This window comes from Varroa destructor, unplaced genomic scaffold, assembly GCF_002443255.2.
Source record: "Varroa destructor unplaced genomic scaffold, Vdes_3.0 BEIS01000004.1, whole genome shotgun sequence".
NCBI lineage: Eukaryota > Metazoa > Arthropoda > Arachnida > Mesostigmata > Varroidae > Varroa > Varroa destructor.
The window spans coordinates 18,086,351-18,108,163 of record NW_019211457.1 but is presented as its reverse complement, the minus strand read 5'-3'; the positions used below and the strand labels follow the sequence as shown (position 1 = coordinate 18,108,163).

General features: G+C 39.2%; 2 protein-coding genes across 6 annotated transcripts in view; both read left to right on the top strand.

The window, feature by feature from the left end:
• Positions 1-5,517: 5,517 nt before the first annotated feature.
• Positions 5,518-13,138, top strand: LOC111250271 (atlastin-1-like). 3 transcript variants are annotated; one of them, XM_022805221.2, is made up of 6 exons: positions 5,518-6,072; positions 7,357-7,525; positions 8,143-8,254; positions 8,963-9,276; positions 9,499-9,671; positions 12,828-13,138. In XM_022805221.2, exons 1-6 carry the CDS (start codon positions 6,048-6,050, stop codon positions 13,067-13,069), a joined length of 1,035 nt encoding a protein of 344 aa, XP_022660956.1. In that variant the 5' UTR covers positions 5,518-6,047; the 3' UTR covers positions 13,070-13,138. The 3 variants fall into 3 exon arrangements, with proteins under 3 accessions (XP_022660956.1, XP_022660957.1, XP_086844033.1); XM_022805222.2 differs by lacking the exon at positions 9,499-9,671 and having other exon boundaries at positions 12,828-12,968; XM_086987907.1 differs by lacking the exon at positions 12,828-13,138 and having other exon boundaries at positions 9,427-9,556.
• Positions 13,139-15,039: 1,901 nt separating this feature from the next.
• Positions 15,040-21,813, top strand: part of STUB1 (STIP1 homology and U-box containing protein 1) — a 10,206-nt gene continuing 3,432 nt past the window's right edge. The window contains exons 1-3 of one of the 3 annotated variants that reach the window (XM_086987909.1): positions 15,040-15,582; positions 16,567-16,720; positions 18,401-18,542. In XM_086987909.1, the coding sequence (XP_086844035.1) occupies positions 16,589-16,720; positions 18,401-18,542 (274 nt within the window). In that variant the 5' untranslated portion in view covers positions 15,040-15,582; positions 16,567-16,588. Of the gene's footprint in view, positions 15,998-16,566; positions 16,721-18,400; positions 18,543-21,813 lie in introns of all 3 variants that reach the window. The other 2 variants (XM_086987908.1, XM_022805167.2) reach the window with 2 other exon arrangements.

Sequence of the window (21,813 nt, the reverse complement as noted above, 5' to 3'; positions counted from 1 at the left end):
TACAAGCAATGCAGTGGTTAAGCGCTCTTAAGCCATATTCTCGCCAACTTTATGCAATAATAAGAATAGGCCGCTTCGGAGGCAGCCATTAGCCCCTACGACAAGCCGAAAGTGAACTGAATGACGAACCCCTGGAATTGCAACATACGAAGATATTATCAAAAATGCTTTTTGGGCGTTCCGACCAAAAACTGAACTACAAACCGTTTTGTGTATGTCTAGGGGACAAAATCGGGAGCCGTAGCTTGGCCGTTGTAAATTTCGCAGAGCTTCGGCGCCGTCGGGATGGACAAGGTCACCCGTTTTACATGGCGGCGAGTCGCAGGCTACCTCTGACATAATTACCTCGGTCACATTTAAGATGACTATCGGATATACACGGTGCAATAAGCTGGTATGGACGGCAATAGAAACTGTGGGGTGCCTGGTGATGGAAGGACAGAGTTTGCTTCAGAAGCTGCCGTCTCGAATAACGTTTTCGTTCAACACATCCCAAAGCGAGGACCGGAAAAAAAACCATTCGAAATATTCTTCGGCTGTTCGGCTTCGGCTATAGGGCCCTTCTTCCATAGAGCCATACGGCTGTCAGAACGCCTCAAGGCAGAATGCGGCGGAACTATGCCGGAACGAGCACCGATTGCCCCAGAACGGGTAACGACGCCTAAAGACGCGGTTCGAACGAATAAGGTGTGCCTCGCGGAAATTCAAAGACGGCATTAAGGTACTGGTGAAAATTGATCCGGTAACAAGAGCTTGGACCCATGTAAACCATATTGACTATCATCAGTCGAACTGCGCCATGCAGCTATCGAGTTATAACGCCACATGGCCGGCAGCGGCTTGTTGCAAAACGTATCTCAGTATATACAACTGAACGTAAAGATACGTGCTGCGAATATTATATCATAACTTCTAGGTAAATGCACTTCAGACCTGCGTATGAAAGGCTGTTCGAACGCGAGCAAGTCGCAGTTCGCTAGTAGCAGCTTTGTTATTTGCATCAATATATATTGTGTTGCAAACCAACATTATTCCTAATAGTTTGACAATCATTCATAAGCACACGGTCATACCGATTATACTATAGGATAACATACGAAGATAACTGAAAGAAACGTGTGTTGTTTTTTAGGTTACGCGCAGAATAAGCTGTTCGGTGACCATGTAATCTGGCACCCATGACGCACCTAATTTTAGTATCAATGACGCCGGGGTCCTTTTGATGGTGCAGCGGCGACGTGGGGGCCTAGTAGACTTGGGAAAATGAGATGACCTAGGCTCGAAACCACGTGTAGACACATTTAATTTCATGCTAGAAGGAACCACCCGTCCGAAGCAATGTTTAAGGGCAGCACGGAACCTGAAAATTAAAGTGTTTTGATGCTTGAATGGCTGGTGTGGAAATTGGCCGAGAATCGACCAAGGGGTCGAAAACGTTTGCTAATGGGTACAATATAGCTACTTTTAAGAACGGGAGCAGGGGCTCAACTTTTAAGCTGGAAGCCTTTGGTAGCTATTATTATTATGATTTGAGGAATACACAAATGATCTAAATCGATTCTGAACTGAGCGTTTTCGATTAAATAAGATCTAAATCCTAGATGATTCCACAAAGGCATCAACTGGCAATCAACTTACAACCCTTTCATGGCACTTACGGTAATGGTGCATAATAATACCCTTACATATAACAACCCTTCATTGAAACTGCTGCATTTATTAAATGTAGGATCGTATTTAAGCAACTAAATGTTTCAGGTTCGAAGGTCTGTACCGTCGTTGAGATCTTGTTTCGTAGCGTTAAGAACTGCATCTCCGCAACTTCCCTTTACCCGCAAAATTGTACCTCGACACCCGTGTGGCCCATTACACACACCAATGCCTAAAAATCGCAAAATGAGAATACTAGGCACGTCAAGTCCGGAAACTTATGTTGCGAAGTAGAACCTTGTGAGGTCTCGCTTCTGTACATATATCAAAACGAGAAATTTAACGGATATAGTTCATCAACTGTATACGAAACATTTTAAATAATATGATCTCTACGAGAGTTCGATGTGAACTAATTGCTACGCAAATTCTCATACACTTTTTTGTACTTCATATTTTTTGGAAATGTAACGCCAATACCATAAATAACACTTCGATCCACTGAACAGAGAACTGAAGAATACATGGCGAACTTGAAGTTTTCATTGGCGAACTTTTCAAAGAGCCGATTTTGCCAACGTCGACAAGAACTTGAAATGTTTCGCAAACTGGAAAAGTTTTATATGATGATAGACCACTTTCCTATTTGCCAACGTAAATACCTCAATATAATGGGGAATAGCTAACAAACATCTTAACGACAACCTTATCTAGGAACAAAAGATAGTGCACTTTAATACTAAGTAATGCACATGTATCAATCGTTTGTAAAGACCGATAAAGTCTCTGCTTGCCCCGGGCAACCTCACCCCAAAAAGGGCCAACTGCGACTTCCTAATTCAGCCTGAAACTTATGCCCATATTTGTCAAAGCGAAGACCTTCCAACATCGACAACGTTATACGAAGTCACTATGAGTCATGCTACCGATAATAGTGGTGCTTCGAGTAACGCGTCCAGTACAATTTCAATTAAGCATTGCTCCGGACGCCTGATTCTAGCCGGTACGAGTGAAACGCATCTACGCTCGATTTTGAGCATATGAGCATTCGAGCCACAACACTGCTGGATTATCTTTTATGAAGAAATATCTAAGGAAACGTCTAAAAACTACCTGAATATAAGCCAAGGTACAAAAAGTCTTATAATCTAATAGTTTACTTGAAATATTCATTTCAATCATTCATCTGATTCTTACGTATAGTAGGTCACAGATTTTTTACTCTCCATGAGTGTTACAATGCTTAATCTCATTGTCTATCGCTTTTTTTTTTTCAATAAATTAATGTTTTCATAATGTGCACTGCCAGTTAGTCTACATAGTGCGATCCGGCAGTAATTTTGCCAGTCCGATACGGTCTAATCGTCAGCAATAGCGCCATCAGCGTTTCTGTGTAAACGAAGTATTGCACTCTTCACTTTTCTTCCATATTCGGCAATCATTTCTGAGCGAAACTTTTCACTGGTTTTATAATTCGAGAGCCACACAAAGTCTAACGGGAGGTTTCAGAAATCTCAAAGTACCCTTACTATTTGTTGCAGCCAGAGATCGCCAAAGGAAAATATTTCTAGTTAAGTAAATTCTCCGACCTGTAGCAAAAACTTAATGAAAACGTTTGTAAGTGTTTAAGGAATGGGTGTTTCAACGTTGATTCAGGTGGGCGGCAAACAGCTCATCATTGGGATGTTTTTCGCACCTTCGTACTTTTTCCACATACTATTCCACAAATAACAACCCAGATTAGCTCGATAACAACGAAAAGCCGGAGCAATTCTAATGGAGTCACACTAAATAAAGAATTGAAAACAATAGATAAGTAACAAAAGTACATCCTGCTTGACCATATAAATGCGTTTCTAAATACTTTATCAGTAGCTTTCTAGCTATGTTTGCGATTGCTTCTTCTGTGGGGCATTATTCTGCCTAGCAATTACCCTTGATTATCGTAAATTATGTAGATAAGACTAACTATTTACGCTCGTTAAGAGCGCTTAATAATTTCCGCAATCATCAAACGTACGCTAAATATGTATGTAAAATAGTTCCTGTTGTTAGAGATGTTTCTGGATGCCCCTCTTCTAACCCTATAGCGATTGGAGCACAAAGGTTCACAGCGGCGTTCCTTACAGAACCAAAGTCTATACCAGCTTTGTATTGGCCATAGTCGAAATAAATGAAAGTGACCTAACCTGGCGCTTATGCCGTTAACACAGTTTCAAATAGTGGTCAGGCAATTGTTGCATTTATACGTTAGGACAAGTTTGCTCTATATAGGGAAATGGATGGTGACGAATGTTTGAATTCGATTACTTTTGCTTGTAAATAACCGGTAGAGAAAAAACTAACTTCTAATATTGGAACCTCTATAGAACTATCAATCCAGTAACGGGAGAATACATGTTGAAAGAAAATTATGGCGTTTTACTATATGCATATCGGTGGCGATTATTTACCAACACCCCGAATCCCGATAAAATTTTTGCTCTCATCGAAGCAAGCGTAATCCCAAAGAAAGGCTCAACGCGTAAAAGATATTATTCCCAATGTTCAATCTCCTTCCCTCTTTTCTGTGTTTCTACGAAGAAAGGTACAAAATACGATTGCTGGAAATGATCGATTTCTGGATGGAGCGCCAATCGCCTGGCCTATATCGATCTGTGTAAACTGATATTGAAAATGGAAGAAAACGGAAAAAACTTGCTAAGAATCTCTAGCTAACGATCTGATAGATAATTTTGCGCTATAGATAAGGCTGTTGTGCCAAAAAGAATACAACCACACGCAATTTAGGCACCCGTATAATAGGACGATTGCCAAATATTTGCAATCATCGTGAAGAACCTTGAGCAAATTTTCGGGGCAAAAAATGTATGAACTAATAGTCGATTAGCGGGATTATTATAAATGTATATAGTTATTAGCGGGAGCGCTATTATAAATGTATACCGCTCTCAAGATATTATTCAGATATAAAAATCCCTATTTCAATGCCGGTTCCGCTCAATTAAACCGGCCAGATTGAATTAGATTTCACATTTAAATTCACAAACCAGTCAGTTAGAATTACATACTGAAGACTCATTCGTCCAGACAATACGCGTGGATTAATCTGGGCATTATATAACATGTTTTTTAATGAGATTCATGTGTAAATCTTATTTAGAAATATCCTTTACGTCTTTACCACGGTAGCGTTTTGAGATTTTAGCCAGTATATTTTAGCTGCTGCGTTAGCACCCACTAAATTCGCCCAACATTTCACTGTCTCTGGTTTTCTCGTGATAATGTAGTACATAACATGTTAGATTTAGGGCCACAGGGCTCGCAGGTAGTAGCCAACCCTCTAAATGTAGTAATGTCTAGCCGCTTAAAAATAGCGCGCAAAATACGAAAAACATTTTTGGCCGGTACTTGTTTTCATTAGCCACTTCAACGATTTAGTAGACTTCTAAGTGACAGAAGCCTATTTTTTGTTTACTGTTTTCGGCGAGTTTTGAACCAGTCATTTCTCAGTCAGCCAGACCGTCTGATGGGAAAAACGCGTTCGCTCAGCGTTACGACAACTTCCAATCTACAATGAGGACTTAACGGCAGCCGAAAGAGGCAATAGGGCTGAACGTCATTTTCATCTTGATTCTATATGATAACATTGGGGACACGATATACTGAAAACCCGTTAATAAGAGAGTGTAGACGAGTATCTCTGCGTATGCTAATTTGGAAATATCATTCCGAGCTTTTCCTGCTTGAGGTGAACGATATCAAATACACCGAGTGGCATCTGAAGCTACCATACATATTATATCGATAAGATATGTTTAAATGATAAATATTTTAAATATATTAAAATAAGGGCAAAAGCTTGAAAATGCAATACTGCTTATCCATATACAATTAGAAACGAAGCCTGGTCAGTTTTCGGTCGGTAAAACCATGTACTATAGGAAAATCGCAAATTCTATACTGCGATAAAGGCAATGCACGGATTCCATTGTGAACTAACGTACATTCACGATATTTTTAAGTCATACACGGTGATTATTGTGAAGAAAAAGCAATTCAACGCATCAAACCACCGTCAGAAAATTTTTCAGAAACGTCTGTGTGGGAAAGCTTTTTTTTGTCAAAACATCTGAGCGGCGATGCACACTGGAGCGAGATTTAAGGCATTGTACACCTGCTCTGAAGCATCAAATTGACTTCGGGGGTTCTATTTGTGGTGTATTATAGTTTAAACGTGCCCGTCATTCTCATACATATTTGACACTAGCTTTCGTTGTTATTGACCACGAGGAAAATAGATTTTAGGCGGAGTCATAGTAGAGTAACGGATAAAGCAAGCCGTATCTTCATTCGCGCTCATCTCGAAGACGGTAACGAACTTCGACTTCGTGGGGATGGCTACTGAGGATAGAAAACCAGGTGAAGTCAAACAACTATATAGACGTGATTGTGCTAACCCTTTTAGGTGTCAATTTAATGTCGAACTATGAGATACCCACAATGTTGTTTTGGGTATTCTGTATATTCAATTGTATTAAAATGTATCGAGCGATTTTAAGCCAAAGTTAAGGCAAGTATTTTTTTTTTAATTTTTAAAATGTCATTACTTAACTATGCATCACATTTGTGGGCGAACTCCTGCCATAATTTTTACATCATAATCTCATCAGTGTAGAATTTCTGTATTTTTTGAACGAAAAATTGAGACTTGCTTTTTGCGGCCCTGAACACCGTTAAGGGAGTTCTACAGAGGCCAAAACAGACGAGAGCCCGGTGGTGCAAGATCCAAGCTATCTGGCGCACACACTAGAATTTCCCATCTAGGTTCTCTGAACTGTTGCTGGGTGGCTGAAGATGCCGTTAGCCTACCATTTTGATGGTGGAAAACCTCTCTTTTCTCTTATGGGTCGATTTTTTCCAATAGTTTGTTATAATCTTGATGGTAGGTGACTGCAGAGGTCGAAGTCGACCATTTTGTCAGGTGGCAGAAACTGATATTGCACGAGTCCATTCCACTCCCATTAAACACATATCATATTCTTAGTTTAGGCCCTGTCACTTATTGGATATTATTAGTATCGTGTGTAATCCACTTTTATCAGTCGCAATCAATCGCTTTAAAAATGGTTTGATTTCATTACACTCCTGTAAAGCTTCGCAGGTGCGCTTAGCGTAGATTTTTTGCGTTTACTCATATGGCACACAAGTATCGAACTTTTTTCTGTAGCCAGCCATCTTCAAATAAGTTGACGGATACTTAGACCTTTGGCGATATTATGGCTACTCACCAGCTTGTCATTCGCAAGTGTCGCAACTTTTTCGTGATTGGTCGAACATTACATTGGAGGAGCACTTTTCATATCGAAATTTTCGAAATAAAAAATCATCGTTGGGCCGTTTCCTCTGATAAAGTACTTTGATTATAAACAGCCCAATTTTTTAAAGACCTGGGCAGTAATTATGCCTTTCTAGTGAAAAAGATTATACAATGTAGCGAATTTTTGCAGAAATCTAAAATCTACGCCAGTCTGATGCGATTCGTATTATCCGACATCCGTGATTTTACCCTAGCTAAAAAGTTTTTCTGACAACCCGATAAAATCTCTGCACATGACGGTGTTCTGTTGAATTGCATGAGCAATATAAGTTTTAACCGTTTTAAATTGGCGTAATTCTGAGAACGTATCGAAAATGGTACTTCAGATGCGCTATGTATATTTTCATTAAATAAAAAATTGGAGGCGTTTGGGTGTGCGGATCTGCGAAAATACTTCGATACGAATGGAGAGATGGAAAATCTGAAAGTGGCTGTTGTGTCCATAGCTGGAATGTGGCGTAGTGAGAGGAGATTCCTACTTAGCTGTATAATCAGGTACGTTCCTACGAACTTCTGTAACTGGGTTTACGTTCGGGAACTTATTATTGTTAACCCTGGTTGGTAACATCACTCAAGTTAACTGCTAGCTAAACAAACGTCGTTTCTGCCGTCAACACACGATGAATAGTCTTCGTGTACTAAGGAGTTATGGAGGGTCAACTCAAACATTTAGTAAAAATACCATGAAATCTTTTTAGGTGAAATACAAAAATTTTTGACAAAGTGGCTTTGAGATGACTTTAATTTTTACTGTTTGACTTGAAACAAACTTTAGAAAAGATCGAATCTTGACGATTATAAGTATAACTCACTGATATTTACAATTATTTACTGATGTGGCTAGCGATTCATCACTGTCGAATATATGAAAGCAGAGAGTTCCAGCGTTATATGTGAAGATGAACACGAGAACTCCCTATACAAATGCACATGGCCTGTTTTCAGTAACTTAATTTTCTCCGTAGAAAATAGTCTACTTCAAGGTTAGCTCAACCACGTGCTAGTACAGATGATTTGTGTTAGTAAAGAATATTAACTATGCCTAATAAAATTAGCATAGCAGTGTACGACGCAATTATAATATGCTATAGAAGTAATTGTTTTTTTCATAGATACTTACGAAGTGGGGGCGCGCCGGACTGGTTTCATGCAAGGAAACAGGCCGAAGCTGTTAAGTGGGAAAACTTCCCTGAAGGGGTGGCGTTATGGCCTGAAATTTTTAAGGTTTGAACTTTGCGCTCTTTAAAAACATCTTGAGCAGTTAGTATATACATAACAACTGAAATAAAACACACGATTTATATATATTAAAATAAAGAAAAATATTTTTTTGTTTTAATACATGAGAGTTAATTGTTAATATCACTCGGTCTCAGTCAAATTTAGTCAGGAAAATATTGAAGATTATATTCTAAGGTAGAACAACATCATTTCCCATTAGTAACAACTGCTACTTTGCTGGAATCTGAAACGTACGTGGTCTTCCAAGCTCGTAAACTTGTATAACGAGTAGTTAAGATGAAACCGTTAGCTTAATACAGGCTCAATTTGTATCGAATGAATTATCTATTATTTTGGAGAGTTTAGTCTTCAACTAGCTTTTTGCGGTAGCGATTCCTGGCAGCAGATTTTGTTGTATGTTGCACGACTTGTGAGCACGACATTCCATCGATCTCGGTAAGTTTTCGACTTTTTGAGGCAGGCAATCTGACTGGCAACAGACACCCCATCCCCCTCTCCGGCAAGTGTCACACGCTCTCGATGTCCCCCACCGATGTTCGAATCTCTTATTCACGTAGGTCCGTACATTAGCGCACCTTGCAATTTCCTTTATAATGTATTGGGTGCTTTTAGACAATTTAAAGAGAAGGCACGGTGTTTTACTGCGATTTTCTAAGCAATCATTTATTCATTTTCTTTGAGCTGTTTTAGGTGCGTCAACTAAACGGCGAGGACGTAGCCGTCCTCGTAATGGATACACAAGGTCTGTACGGGACGAAGAACGCGTCGGCAGAATCCACAGCCGTGCTTTGTTTTAGTGTACTGCTAGCTTCTATACAGATTTACAACGTATATCAGCATATACGTGGTACAGATCTATATGCATTTGAGAACTTCCTCAAGTTCGTTTCGAAATCAGTTTTCCGCGCGCCGCTTGGACAAAAACTCGTATTCGTTGTGTCGGACTGGCCTGTTTCGCTTAAATACCCCTATGGCTGGGAAGGTGGTCAAGATGTCCTACAAGAGTAAGCATTACAGCTGTAGATAGATTTTGGGAGGATAATATTTAATAGGCAACTAACACAATGCTTAAAAAACGTGCAGTAAGACAGAAACTCATCCCTGAAGATAACTATGATCCCTTTCAATTCAGCGTTAATTTACCGAAATTACAGCAGTGGAGCATAAGGTACCAAAGCCTAAAAAACCAATGCACCTTCTACTTCTTTGATTTACCCCTTGCGAAGGGAACTCTTTCGAGAAGGGCACGGGGCTCCAACTTCACAATTTCTCAAAATCGGACGATGTATCAAGAAAACCTTCACTTCGGTGCAGTGCTACTTAATGCCATATCCCGGTGAGGACTTAGTTTGTTCAGCATGTGAACAAGACAACAAAGGCAAGCGCGAACGATATAAACGTAAGGAAAAATATTTTCTTTGAAGCGTAATCGACGATGCTGCAAAATTGCTAACGTAATTGTACTTACCCTTACTTCGTCATTTAAAACAGCATCTGAAGCGCTCCTTTGGTTAGAAAATAATACTAATTATCTATACCTCATCAATACAGAAGCTGCGGAAGTGTAATTATTATCAGAACAATGAAAAATCCAGTGCTAGCCATTGGGCTAGCAAAGCTTGTTCACTTTATTGACGGGAATTTTATATTACAAACGAACCAGGATCATAGTCTCATTCAGTACTAAATAGACTATGATCCTGGTCCAGTGCTCTGCGTTTGGTCCAAGTGTCTAGACCTTAGACGATTTTTCTATTCAGGGCCTACATTGGCCTATATATATATTAGTTCATAAACTAAGCACTGGATGTTCCGCTACCGTATAGTTAAAATATAATTGTCTCTTGCAGAATTTATAAGAAACGCATGAAGTGAAGCTGGAGGTTATACCGAACGTTCTTAGCTAAATTACGAAACAAAGCACTGGAACCCTTCACAAATCTTACCTTGGGAAATGCTACTCAGGGCACCCATAACAAATTGCGTTTTAAACCTAAATTCAAAGCTTTCACTGAATTGACAGTATCTTTATTTACAGGACCAGACGGCGTGTAGAACACAACAACAGGCATTGTATAGCGCATATTATATAAAATTAACAATAAAAGCAGATATGCCCCGTCCATAAAACGACGTACACATCCTCCACGCATAGCTATTACAATTTCTGTTCCTCATTTTCCATTTTTTGCAATGGCTTTAGGACCTGCAGTGGATTTTCTGCACAGATTATTGGACCTTGAGTCAAAATAAGGTCCCCCTTACATAGACAGAGCATTTCGCTTTATTACGGTGATCTAAAAGGTAAATGAACTAGAGCGCTCCAATGGATATTTCCAACGTAATCGGTGGAAAATAAATTTGCGCACTTTTAAGCATAGTGGGCTTGGGTTCCATGAAATGGATTTCCCACGCCAAGGCATAGTATAAGAATGTACCTAAAAACATAACATAGTATCCATAATACACTGGCCCGAGCAGTGGAGACGTAAGGGAACATTCACGTTGTAAATTCAGTAGTTGAGATCAAGCGGTACAAAACTGCATATTTTTGAATAGCTGCATCAATAGGCCACGCTGTCAACTACATTTTAAAGCCTGTCGTGTACACTGTTAGTAGGCCATCTGCCTATTTCTTTTACTAGGTTTCATACGGAATATACTTGCATTTTGTTTTTTGCATTTGTAATAAGTACTAAGTACGAAAATTACTTATAACTAAGGGTCACTACAACATTTTTGAAGAACGCCATAAGGGGCAGGTAGCCGGAAACATTTTCAAGCTTCAGAAAAACTACCAATGCTAGAAGCCATTGGAGAAAAACGAGTGGGTATTTTGGCGACTCAGTTGCCCAAGTAAAGTTCCATGACCCACTCTATCAAAAGGCCACTTTTTGTTTATTAAAACAAACGCAGTGGTATGATCTAAGACTGCTGATATGCACGGTCCTGCAATCCTGCGTCATTTCCGACAGTTGCAAAACTAGGCTGCGCGACATAAGAGCTTACTTTTTCAGTCAAAAAGCAAGCTTTTATGTTTTCAGTCAAAAGCAGATGCACTGTTTTCCTAAAGACGCGACAGCCAGTTGAAAGACAGCGTGATAGCATTGTACGTTGGTTTGACAACCCTGCTGGATACTGGTGCAACAAGACTTGGGAAAAGAGGTTTTGGATAACACAGTTATGGTATAATCTCGCGACAATGTATCTTCGGAGCTCAACAAGAAAGTAAGCAAAACATTTGCTGAGCCGGATATTGTCGAGTATAAAATTTGTCCTTACATTAACCTAAACCTAGGAAGTAATCTAACGTCATATAAAAGTGAGAGAAACCATAGTTGCTGCAACTCTTCTTTATGCTAAGTGATGATACAAGCGGCGGACAGCGGAATGAGGCAGAATGTTCTACAATAATCGTTCGGGCGTTATAGATTGAACACGACAGAAATGGAAGCAACTCGTCCTTTGAGTCCGGAATTGGCGTACCGGGAACACAAATTAAAGTCGTAAGAGTCCAGTAGAACTGTATATATGAAGAAGACATAAGACTGTACGAATTAGGGCCTGCCTTGGGCATCAACAGTTATATGAAGGGTGACGAGATTTTGTGTGATTTTAAACTTAACATTGTTAAGTTTAAAATTTTTAACGTTTGATATTTTACTTCGTAAGTTGTCGCAGTTACCTCTTAGGCCTAGCACCAAAAGTTAGCTAAAAGCCTAACGCACAAAACTAAAGTTAGGCGGGATGGCTTTTGTTGCATTATTTTGAAGGTTAACCAGTGACAAATGCTCAACGAGATCCGTTTCTTATCCCAATGAAAGTGTGTTTAAACTCCGATTTTGTGTATCATTGGTAACCGAAGCATGGTAAGAGTTGATACATTTTGCGTGTGTAGTAAGCAAATCAGAAGATGGCGAAACAATTTGGGAGAAGTTAAGATGGCCGATGATGATTAGTGGAACGTCAATGTTGCACAGTGTTGTATAACAAATCTGTAGCACAACAGAGAGGGTTGTAGTAAGGTAAATACACCCGCCATTAGTACATTACCACTCATTACTTCAGTATTACTGTGAATTCATCCCGTAGAGCGTCTAAAAACCTGGTAGCACTAACCAAGGCGCCCTACCCATTTGGGTAAATAAATAGTGAAAATTAGTGTTTGGTGTCATTGGACTGGTTCCATTTTCTGTCCGGGGAGAGTACTCGGACCTGTGATGAGTCTTCAGTATATTTTATTAAAGTTAAAACTAAGTAATGGATTAAGTAAAGTAATGGATACATGGCATTGCGGGCTACAGTAATGGTTAAAATGCGCGGAACTGATATTGGACCACCTATGGGATAAGCTCTACGACTTAAAACCGGAGAGTGGCAGTATGGCACAACAACGTTAGCATACCGTTTGGAAGAACTGAAGTCACTTAGCTCTGATACAGCTAAGATCTAGTGTTGTGGGTCTGTCATAGTGATGCGAGCACAGTTCAGGTAGTGGAAAAAGCAGTTTTTTTTGTTAACAACTAAAGCTGCTTCATTATTATCATTGTTCCAGGTATGAAGACTGACTTCGTGTGTCACGTGGCGGAATTCATCGAGTCCCTAATAGAACTAAAATCCCTTATTCCAAAAAAAATCAATGGAGTTGAATTAACACTTCGTGAGTTCTTCAGAAGAGTTGAACTCTATGAGCGCGTCCTTGGGAGCGGTCATACGTTGGCGCGGCAAGCTTTAAGTAAAAGCAGATATTCCGACGACTCTAGTGTGACTAGGCGTCACTGTTGTGTATGTTGTTAAAAAATAAATTCAGAGAATGCCTCTTTGGATCCCAGTGAGGCTCGGATTATGGACCTCAGATGACATTCTAATAACTAATTTTCTAAATACAATTTTTTTCAGTATCAACATATACTGTCAAAATATATCCGTTAGGAAACAAAAAAAAAGTTGTAGGTATATATATTGTTGCCACTTGTCAGTAGTATTTTTCGCCATATTCTCCTCGTAGACGTCCGTCCTAGGTTTTTTTCCTGCTAACTATTGTATGTGCACATAAAGGTATTGAAGGTGCCGTGTTCCGCTACGTCACATGACTGCTTTTGAGCCTGAATTATTACATTCGTGTAAAAAAGTCATTTTTGAAATCCGCTGACTTTTCGGTTGCTTTAACAGCTCCAATCAAAAAAAGCTTTAAATATTATGATTAGGTCCCCACCGATTTATGGGCGATGGAATGTTACATAAATATTGATTTACTGATGTTATTCCTTGGTTCCTAAAACGAAAGATAAGAGAATATCATTTTCAAAACGTAATATTACCAAAAAAGCCGCGTATGAAGGCGACTGTAATGCCTTATAAAACGCCGATTGAAGTTAGACCAGTGAGACCCCTTCCAAACCCGTAAGTGCCAGCAGACGCCGCAACATGATAAAAAATAGTGCATAAACTATTTTACATAAAGAACGGTTCGCTTCTTGCCCGCTGAAATAACGCATTATGGTTTTAAGCATCAATATAATTGTTCTTTTTTACTTGATCATATTAAGCATGATAACTGACCAGTTCGTGTATAACTTAAAAATACACGATTTGAGTGAGGGGTACGGAAAGCTTCCTTTGAAAGAGAACACTAACGCACGCAAGCTTTAGCGAACTCAAGCGCGAAGGTCGTTATGTGTATGTATATTATATTTTCGTGGCATCATGATGCGATCGATTGCTTACATAAGCGTTCAACTTAACTACCTCGACTATTCATACATTTTTGCAGACTGTTCTCGACTCTTAGGTACACATTGATGCGTAAGTCCTTGTTCCTATACATTTTTTCATATACATTTTCAATATAACCTTCTTGACATTGTAGGCATCCCTACGAGAGTGTCGTCCCCAGCATACTCAAAAAGAAAACCTGTCTCGAGTGAGATCTGGGGGTAGCCAGGGCTATTTTACAGGAATTTTGACTATTCTACCGTTTCTGTTGACCTATCGCGCGTCCCACCTCCTAAATGATATGCTCATTTACACAATCGGCTCCGCTTTTTAGACACTGCAGTGGGATGAAAACGGTATTTGTAATAATGTAGCATAAGCCTAATGTGTACATGGGCAAATAAGTGCAGTTGAAAATATTTTAATAAGCATTTTTGGCTCGCATAAACAGACCATATCAAGAACCCAATAATAGTATTCGAACTTCATATTAGGAACGTTAAGAATGGCCAGATGAGGTTGAGAAGTAAGCAGTCGTATGATACCGGTTATATAAACTCACAGGAACTGTTCACTGTAGTCTAGATTTCAACTGTGAGCCTATATTTTTAAAAGAATGAATTTTACCTTTACTCTTTTATAAAACAACACGCCTGTAAAGTAAAATTCATGTTGCTGGCTGAGGCTGATAGCAAAACCTCCGCTCAAGGAGGCGTTCAATGCCATTTTCTGGTTGTGATATCTTCACCCCAGTAATTGATCCGTAAAATAACATCATATGGGATAATTAAATACCATACTAATCAAACATAACTAGTAGAGTAAGATCGGGAGTAATACATACTACAACTAGCCGCACTTCGATTCCCCGCCAGAAATTCAAATTTGCTCTTGCAGTTAACGCAACGATTAGCATGCAGATCATCCATCCGTTCCCTTAACACATGTATGGGTTTCACGTCTACATGTAGTCCCAGTTATTCTCTTCCATGGCCGTTTCGATGCCCGACTAGAAGCACACAATCGATGATTCTGCGCTGCTGGACTGGGTGGCGCTGCGATCGTCTTTTGATCGCCCTGTCGTCAGCTGTTCGGTGCTTGCCTACGTTACCTTAGATTGAAGTGAATGTGTTTGCCTTTGAGGGCCTTTGTAAATGTGTATGAAGCAATGAACAACTATTTAAGTGTCTATATGACTACGATTGCTAAGTGGCTTTTGTTAAACAATCGCCAGAATCCCAAGTCAAAGTAGATGGGGTTTAGCATCGACCGAGAGGGCTGGCAGCAACTAAATTGCATAAACTTGACGTCGTTGACGACAACCATGGCAAACGCATAGAGGTTAGAAAGGGTAGAAAGTCAAGGAAACAAACAAGGGGGCAGAGAACAGGATCATTGACTTGTTTATCTATCAACTCTATTCTAACACTGAAGTCATTGCCAAAACCGAAGAAGCGATTCTGTGAAGGCAGGTAATGGATCAACAGCAGCTACCTGGCTGAACGTACAGGTCGGCGGGCATCACAATAACAACATCTACTGTCACGACCATTGCCAGGGGATTTTACCAGCATCGGACAGTAGCAGCCTTAACGGTCAGTGGTTGTCGGTCAATGAGTCAGTCCAGTTTGTCTGGCCCCACAAATGTTATTTACTTCTGTATCTGTCCGCTGTCATCACCACCCCAACATCACAGTCTTCTACCTTTTTAGTGCAGTATAAGATGGGAGGAGCGCGCTCGGTTTGGCTTTGAAAATTATTTCGCGTCGTTTTGAAAGTACGACGGGCACACGCACCCAGGCATTTAGAAGCAAACGGAAGAAGTGGTGAGCTGCAGGTATTGTAACAAGGCGAAGCGAACCACAGCGAGAAAGCAACCGTGGAGGATTCAGTCTTGGTAGTCTACAGTGTGTCTATAGTGAAACCAGCGGAAAAAGGAAATCGGTTGTGCGCGTGTCAGCTTAGGTTGACATCGACGAAACGGAGAGTCAGTTGTTGTAGATATCATCTGTTAGTATTTGTTATTCGTGTTACTCAGGGAGGAAAGTCTGATAGAAAAAACGTCTTTAGTCTGTCTTGGAAACGTGCTGTCCTGGAACATTTACTCCTCAGTCAATCAGATTTGCTGTAACAGGCGTTTATCTAAGAGAACCTAGACATTTTCTAGGTTGATTGTTTTACAACTTACTTAGAGAAATGCACCTGTAACTTTCATGACGAGCCGCTTGAAACTATTATATCCATACTGAGTGCATTATATGTTTGTGGAAATTAGCGTCAGCGATGTCAATACATCAAACTGATGGGCTATATTAATTAAATTCGAAGTTGTTTGCGATATTCGCAAAGTGAAGAATACGCCTGAGCGTGACTGTCAGTTGATATCGAAGCCCGATAAATTTTGTTCGAGATTTTATTTTTCGTTAAACAGAAGCATGAGACCCTAAAAAACGGAGACGTACCAATTTTTAAAGGTGATATTGAGAAAGTATTGTTATCCCATTGTTAGTGAATTCAACGATATGGTCTGATTCTAGCTTTCAAAATATACCCGTCCAAAACTGCTGTTTTGATTACAGTGATTGTAAGGTACACGAAAGTATGAAGGGGTCAGGTGGAAAACAACAGTTAAAAATGGAAAATATGAGTGCTAATGAACTCCGTGAGTACGGGAACAAATTGTTCGGTGTGCGCAAATATGACGAGGCTATTCAGTGTTATTCAAAGGCCATTGTGAGTATCAGCCCTTTTTTTGTTTTTGTACAGTATATATATATATATATATATATTTATGTATATCCCATGATGGCAAACCGCTGACGTTTTTGATCAGGGCCACGTGAGTGCTGAAGGTTGGCCGGGTATGCAACTCAACATTTTTTGCCTTTTACCCAGTATTGGCCCGCTACCATAAATAGGTTAATCGTCAGATGTAACAAATCTATTTGAAGCTAAACTGGCTGGCTTGTTTAGATCCACTTTGCCAGAACCTAAACAACATTTAAAAATTATCACTAATATATTATTGACCAGACGATTTGAGAGAGAATATTTGTCCGTATACGTTCCATAGAAAGAGATAGGAAAGGAGAACAGCATTGTAAGTTATTTTGCATTGACTGAAAAGGTCACTTCTCAAAACCTCAATAGTAAATTATTGATAATTTAATTAATGATTTACTCACAAAAATGTTCCTTTGTTTGAGGTGTCTCGCTTTGGTGGGCAATGCTTTTTCTAATGGTTTCAAAATTTCAGCACAAATAAGTAGTCAAGTTTAAAACTACTTTAATAATAAGGAATGAGTAAGCATTTAGTTTTGCGGATGTCTCTATCAGCAGCGCAAGAAATAAGGACAGAAGTTTAAGTGCTTTATTGTAAAAGGAGTAATTTATTTAAACGATGGTTGTAGTAATAATATTATCATGGTTCGTTGTAACGATTTTCTACTGGCAAGCGGTTTTCTAGGAATTGGTAACGTGACAAGCAAATCCCTGTTTCACGTAAGGAACCCATACCTGTTGAAATTCGATGTCGGATGATGGGATAATATGTTTCTGTTTACTCAAAAAATTGAACATGTACTCGACGGCATGTTTTCGTACTTACATTATGTTCATGATGACCGAGCAGTAAAATAGGCAAAGAACTATTAAAGATATCAAATAATCTCTACAGTGTAAGCGTGACAAAGGCAATGGAAATAAGTCAGCCGACGTACATAGACAAGTTGAGATCTGACAACGTTAAAATTAGAGTGAACATTTATGCCACGCGAGTGCACACTTACACGTTCAAATGGCACGTCAGTATAGAGATTGATTCGTTGATGGCTATATGATATGTGGTTAAAACAAAAAATTCCGCAAATTAACCTTTACCGAACGCTTTACGTCATTGCTCGAGAAAAGTGGGCTTATTCACAAAGAAGGTGTGTTCTCTGATATATGTAAATTCTTAAAAAATTAACTAAAAGAGTAAGGATATATCCATTGCACATGGTTTGTAGGGCAATCGATTCGACTTCTTGTCCTCTAAAAGCATGTTCTATACATCATTTCTGAGTAAGCCCAAGCGACCCGTATTAAAGGGTGTTTCTGTATCTGCTCGCACCTTATGACGTTAGCTTTTGGCTAGAAATCGGTTTGATTTACTTCTATTGTTATAAAGTCAACTTTTGAAACCACGGAGCTTAAGTTATCTCAAATTTGTTTTGCCATCGCGACTCTAGAAAGAACATTCGGGAGATAGCAGCACTAGACATCGCTGAATTGAATTGATTCTACTAAAGTAGCATTAATTAAAGTATCTCCAGATAAAACTAATTAGCTAAATATAAAGAAATCTGCGGCGCGACCACAGAACTTCTTTTAGAGTATGGAAATATACGCACAGACCGATACTTTTTTTTTCAGATTAAAAACCCATCAGTAGCACTGTACTTCACGAATCGGGCACTCAGTTATCTCAAGTTACACCAGTGGGAGTTGACGGTTCAGGACTGCCGCCGTGCCACAGATCTGGATCCGAACTCCGTTAAGGGGCATTTCTTTCTTGGTAAGCGTTATATATAGTTGCGCTTTTTTATTCGAGCTTGACTGAAACTATGTAAGTCTCCACTATCTCACCTTTACTTATCGTGTTAAGCTACTTTTTATAACTAATTATCTTTACAATGGGGTCGAATATCTCAGGTCCTAGATTTTTGTGATGGTGCAGTGGTAATATATTTGTCTACTATATTTAGGGACAAATAAGGTTTGAAACCGAGTCCAACCTACGGTTCGTTTGATACTATAGAAAACTAGCCGTCTGAAGGAATGCTTAATTTAGACTGTACGTGATACTCTTAGCATTTATCTGTTTGGTCTTCTATCGCATATTTCCGTTTTCCCAGCAATTTCTCTTAAACCGCATCTTAAATCAAATTTATAGAATTTCTTTAAGGCACACTTACGGCAGCCAAAATATATAAAACAACCTTATTGACTGCCCAACTCCTCTGAACTACATCCATATATCAGCTGATGATTCAAAAGCTGCATGACATCAAATAGCAGCTCGAGGCTGGAATTTTTCGCCCGTCAATACTTCATAGCCCCTTGTATCACTGACACAAAGTAAAAGACTGTGATAGTCTGATTGTGTCCGTTCGGGAGCGAAACCGATCAAATGAAAAACATGCTCATGATGTACGTGAGCTCAAACACCAATTGTTTATCTCTTTTAGAGATACTGCTCAATATATCTATCAATGGAGTCATTGTGGTTAGGAAAACACGTTAAACGTTGCGGAATCCAGCTATAATGCCTAAATCCAACTGCGGTATGTTCTTTGTTACATTGAAAGGATGACAGAGTGTGTCTGTTCGTACAACATCACTGCCGCGGAACGACATATTTTACAAATATCACAGGCGCAGAGGTTCTAGGACTGGCTTGGAAGGAGTCATCAGATTACACCGTAGAGAGAAATTTCTTGTTTATCCGTGGGCAACTATCGGCTATAAATGGACTTAGTTATGATGACACGTGTGAGCTAAGTGAAGTTCATAGCAAGCCAAATAAAACAAACTTTCATTCATTAGAGGGAAATAACTTTTATTTGATTTGATAATGTTTAATTCGTCGTTCGGTCTTCACTGGCGTAAGTATCAAAGTTTAACATTCAAGCTTTGCTGCGTGCTTATGTATATAAATGTGTTCGACCAGCCGGCTATATCGCCATCGGTCATGCGACATATATTTATCTAAAGCTATAGATGCCGTGCTAACCACATGCCGCCATCCTCTGTACCTTCTAATTCCTTATAATATGCATTTTATTGTCCGTTTACGTAACCATTTATCCCGTAACGTTATATTGCCCACCACTTGAAGGATGTCCATGCTCACGTCGTCTATACATTTTCAAAACGGCTTTTTGCTATGTATGTTGCTGAATGTAGACCAAAATTCACTACCGCCCGAAAGACGTTTATACTCATAACAGGTATGCTTTAGCCATTATCTATGACACAGTGCCGTAATTCGTAGGAAATATACTATATACCTATAGTATGCGACCATATGATTATCCGTTTTAGCCAAACGCGAGTTTCTTTTTATAAGCTACGATTTTGAAATGAGCAGGACTGGTTTGTTAGCTGCTCAAACTCTATGGTCCGTCCGCACCGGACTCGGTGATTCGTAATAAAATACTGCTGTGATAATGATTTGATGTGAAGCACCACGACTACTATATTTTTAATCTTGCTAAATGTCTGGCTGACTCTATTTGAGCAAAACTATAGAAAGCGGATTAGAAATGCATTTTTTTAGTTTTTTTTTTAAATATAAGAATTTGACTTAACAGTTGTTCTCCTCTATTTGTACTAACAAAGCAAAGATGACCTTAATGATAACCGTCACTGACCCTCACAACTGCTGAACCGCCACGCGCATAACAGGGTTTTTCCTCCATAGTTCCTTACCTCCCATTAGAACGATCGGTAAGAGAGTTGTTAATTTGAATTAATCGTAAACCGCGACCTGCGCCCTAGGCGCCGCGCCTAAAATGTTCATGACGAGCTATTCGAGAGCTCGGAAAGCATCAGTTCTCTACGTAGGCTCCATACCGAGCACTCATCCTATGAGCTGAATTAAACTACTCAGCTTTCTTGACCAATTGTACGTGCATGTTAAATAAAAATTGATATTATAAAGTCGGTACACTAAATCACATCATATTTAGTCGCTTTCTTTTTGCAACTAGAATTTTCAAACATGAGTGCAAATATGATTACGTTATTATAACGTATACATGAAATATAACATTACTATACTGGGCACGATCACTCGCTAAATCTTTGTTCAAGTTTGCAATACATTGAATGACCAGGAAATTTCATGGCTGGGCTACTACAAAACAGGAGGCAGCGACCATAAATGAAAACATGTTAGGTTCACGCATTGAGCATATTGCGTATCTAACTTATCGTAAATCGTACAATATTGCTTGAATACTTTCTATTTTAATTATTCAAGATTCAGAGTTCAAGCTTTCATTTCAATAATTCAAGATCCAACCTTTGCTGAGGACATATACTGCACAATAAGTATGCGTAAATTACGAAACAAGCATATTTTAACCATTCGTGGTTATGTTTATATTCACCTTTAACAGATAATCATGTGTAAGATACATATTTGTTGTACTATGTGGAGATTTTTGCTTCCTCGGTTTGGTCTCTCTTCGATGGTATTCTACTAAATGGGTACACAACCATTGACAAGGTTATGCTGCAAAACGGCGTACAAGCCTATTTTTATGAGTCCATGGTCATGTTCTATTTGATGACAACGACACGGGTGGCGTTTTTATAGGCGTAACTGAAAATGGAAGAGCATCAAAATTAGATTGACAAATTGTCATCTACAGCCACTGTACATTTCTCTTACCATATATTTTAGCTATATATTTTTTGCATCTAACTATTATTTTTGGCGTACTTTTTGCGCCTATCCTCTTGTCTCTGGGACCTAGGAAATTGTATCATACAGCTTGACCAAAGATTTGAGGGTAACTCCAATTAGGAGATTAGGGTCACGCAACCCTATTATTATTAAATCATTTTGGTTACTGTTAACCTTTACGAAATATTGTTCGATTTCATCTATAAAGAAATATATCTACAACCACTACAAAGACGATGTATCAGTGTACTGAGTAGAGATCTGTCTTTGTAGATTAATGCAATGTATTTCACTTCAACGCAACGTGAAGAGCTCATTTTGTAACTCGCAGTTAGACAACTTCCTTTAAGGGAAGACATCGTTGATCTAGTTT